A 2795-nucleotide genomic window follows, 5' to 3' on the forward strand; every position below is an offset into this window, starting at 1 on the left:
TCCGCGGGTGAACCTGGGGAAGGAAAAAGAAAGAGGAAAGGGGAGAATGAAGAGCAGTCCTGTGTGCAAGGACAGAAGAAGCTAAAAAAGAAGCAACAGCCTCGCAGCTCTTCTGAAGAAAGCGCGGATAGTGCAGAGGCAGCAGATGGCAGCACTCCATCGAGGAAGAAGAAAGAAAATAGGAGAAAATTCAAACTGCCACAAGAGACAACTGAAGCAGGTAACAACAAACTGAGGCCGTAGGATTTCGGTTCATTATGGTTGGCAGTTTTCAACAGACAAGTAGGTGCTAGTTGCCCTCTGAGTAACTTGCCAAATTTACTTGATGGTAAAATTTCTTTTTCTCTGCTTAATTTCTTCACAAAGTAATTTCTTTTTTAGGGGGAAGCCCCATATTGCAAACTTTGAGGATCAGTTTAGTGTAAGGGAAGGAGGGGTAAGCCTGTCATCTCAGTCTTAAGTCACTTTCATGCCAATGAAGAAATGTTTGTGTTTTGCACTTGGATTTAGGAAGAAAAAGGAGCTTGCAAGTCATTCCTTAAGTCCATCACTGTGAAATATTCCCTCCATCCTTTTTCTGTAGTGCATTCTGACCTGTAGCTTTGTATTCCTATTATCCAAATTCCAGATTCTGAAGAAGATATCAAACAACAGGAAAACAGATGCAACCTTAAAAGTAAGTCTTCTAAATTGAAGAAAGGAGATGAAGAAACAGAGGGAGCAGAAACAAGGAAGAAGGAGCACAGTGAAAGAGCTGAAGAAAATCAGAGCACAGAGGAGGAGCTGCCTATAGCAGCCTCAGAGGAAGAGGCAAATCTTCCACCCTCCAGTTTGATGGTTCTCGGAGACTATGACAGAAAGCCAGTGAAGAAGGTAACAGGCTTGACTGAATTTTGGTGATAATCGGGAAGGAACATACATCTTGTTATCTTACTTTATGTATGGTAGTGCCTATTTGACAGCAGAAACACTTTGTTATTCTCCTTTTCCCCCACTTCAGGTTCAGCCTTTCTTACCACAGTGGCTTGCTCAACCCAAACTAGTGCAAAAACGTATCAAAGATAATCTGGTGCCAATCAGAGATGTCCCAGGAATTCATCCCCGGCTGTTGAAAAAGCTGCAAATAAATGGGATAGAGTCCTTTTTTCCAGGTATCTTGATAATGTTTTTCTTTCTTTCTAAACTGACTTACATAGTTCCTGCAGTCTACTGATGTATGTTTTGTGTAGTCTGTGAAGTAAAATATAGAACAAAACCAAGTTTAATGCACCAAAGTGATTGTACTAGTTTTAACTCTTCATTTTCAAAGCTTTAACTAGGTTGAGTAATTGAAGCGTGTTATCTAGTCATAAATGTAGCTCCACAAAATATGATGGCTTGAAGTAACAGCGCATAGCTGTCAGGAGAGGGAGGTCTTACTTGTGTGTCCTCCCATTTTTCCGCCCCACGTGCCAGGCTTGTGCTTTACTTCCTTACCTTCAGCCATCCCTGCTGCTAATGGAACCTCTCTGGGAAGCAGTTCAACACATCAAAGGAGCAGAAAGCCAATCAAGCAAAAAAAAAAGCTGCAAAACTGGTAGAATAATGGAAAGCAAACAAACAAGTGTATGTAACAAGTGCCAGCTCCTAAATGAGTAGAAAGCACAGCCGGAAGCAGGGATAAGGAGAGAAGGGAAGGAGGTGGGATCTCTCATCTTCAATCAACTACTTGGTCTCAGACTGAGTCAGAGACTCATCAAGGTTACATTGGAAAGCCAGGATGTGTCTTCTAAGTATGCTGCTACGCAGCATTTACCTTAAAATGTTACTGTTTATTTAGTCCTGGGAGATCTTAATGTGTTGCTGACAGCAGCTGCTTCTGTTTTCTCATACATATCACTTGGTAGTAGGTGAGTGAACCAGTGTTGTGCTCTGCCTGGTAAAGGTGGTGTCGGCGGAAGTCGTGCATCGTACGCGTCATGGAGTATGATCTTGTCACGGAGCTGATCCCCTGGCTGCTGACCCATGTAGATAACCCCAAGCCGGCCAGTTTGTCAGGGCTTGTTATGGGGCAGGGAGAGTGTTGATGGATGACAGCCAAAGCTGCTGTCTGGACAGGTCTGTTTGCTTCGATCCGTGTGTACGCCCCTGCAGCGAACTTGAGTGACTCCAAAGCCTGTAGGAGTTGTGTGTTTTGCTCCTTGGCAGATAAGGCTGTGTTGCAGTCGTGCATGCTCTGTGTTTATATCAGAGTAGTTTGTTCTTCAGAGAAAGGATGTTTACAGACAAACATTCATAGGTTTTAAATCTGCCCAGTGCCATCCTAACGTGAGAGCAAGAAGACATGTATGAGTTAAACAATATTTAATGCTCTAACATCCTAGCTGAGCACTAGAAATAGCTGAATTCTTGGGAAATCTCTGTATTCAGTTCTAAGCTCCCACAAGTGAACAAGTACCAGGTAAAACCAGACAGCATCTCTATTAACAACTGGTTTTGATTGCTTCCTCTTGTCTGTAGCAACAATAGCAACAAGAATACAGAGGTGGAAACAGATTCATTGTGTATAACTGCTTTTCTGGATACACTCGTTTTAGTCCAGTTAACTCTAGTTAATGTTTGTTTCCCTGTTTGTTCAGTTCAGGCGGAGGTGATTCCTGCTATTCTACAGAGTGCATCCAATGGGTATTTGCTGGGGCAGGGAGGATACCGCCCCAAAGACATCTGCGTCTCGGCACCTACCGGCAGTGGTAAAACCCTGTCTTTTGTCATACCCATCGTACAGGTGAGTTTACCCCCAGTGAGAGATCTGTAGG

General features: G+C 43.3%; 1 protein-coding gene across 1 annotated transcript in view; it reads left to right on the forward strand.

Annotated features, from left to right (window-relative positions):
• Window positions 1–6: 6 nt before the first annotated feature.
• The window catches only part of DDX51 (DEAD (Asp-Glu-Ala-Asp) box polypeptide 51), a gene marked incomplete at both ends in the record, with an annotated part of 4125 nt that continues 1336 nt past the window's right edge, over window positions 7–2795 (forward strand). Inside the window, 4 exons of the mRNA XM_010153179.1 lie at window positions 7–220; window positions 629–873; window positions 1001–1151; window positions 2619–2764. Of these exons, the coding sequence (XP_010151481.1) occupies window positions 7–220; window positions 629–873; window positions 1001–1151; window positions 2619–2764 (756 nt within the window). The remainder of the gene's footprint in view (window positions 221–628; window positions 874–1000; window positions 1152–2618; window positions 2765–2795) is intronic.

This window comes from Eurypyga helias, unplaced genomic scaffold (assembly GCF_000690775.1).
Source record: "Eurypyga helias isolate BGI_N326 unplaced genomic scaffold, ASM69077v1 scaffold23316, whole genome shotgun sequence".
In the NCBI taxonomy this organism is placed as follows: Eukaryota; Metazoa; Chordata; class Aves; order Eurypygiformes; family Eurypygidae; genus Eurypyga; species Eurypyga helias.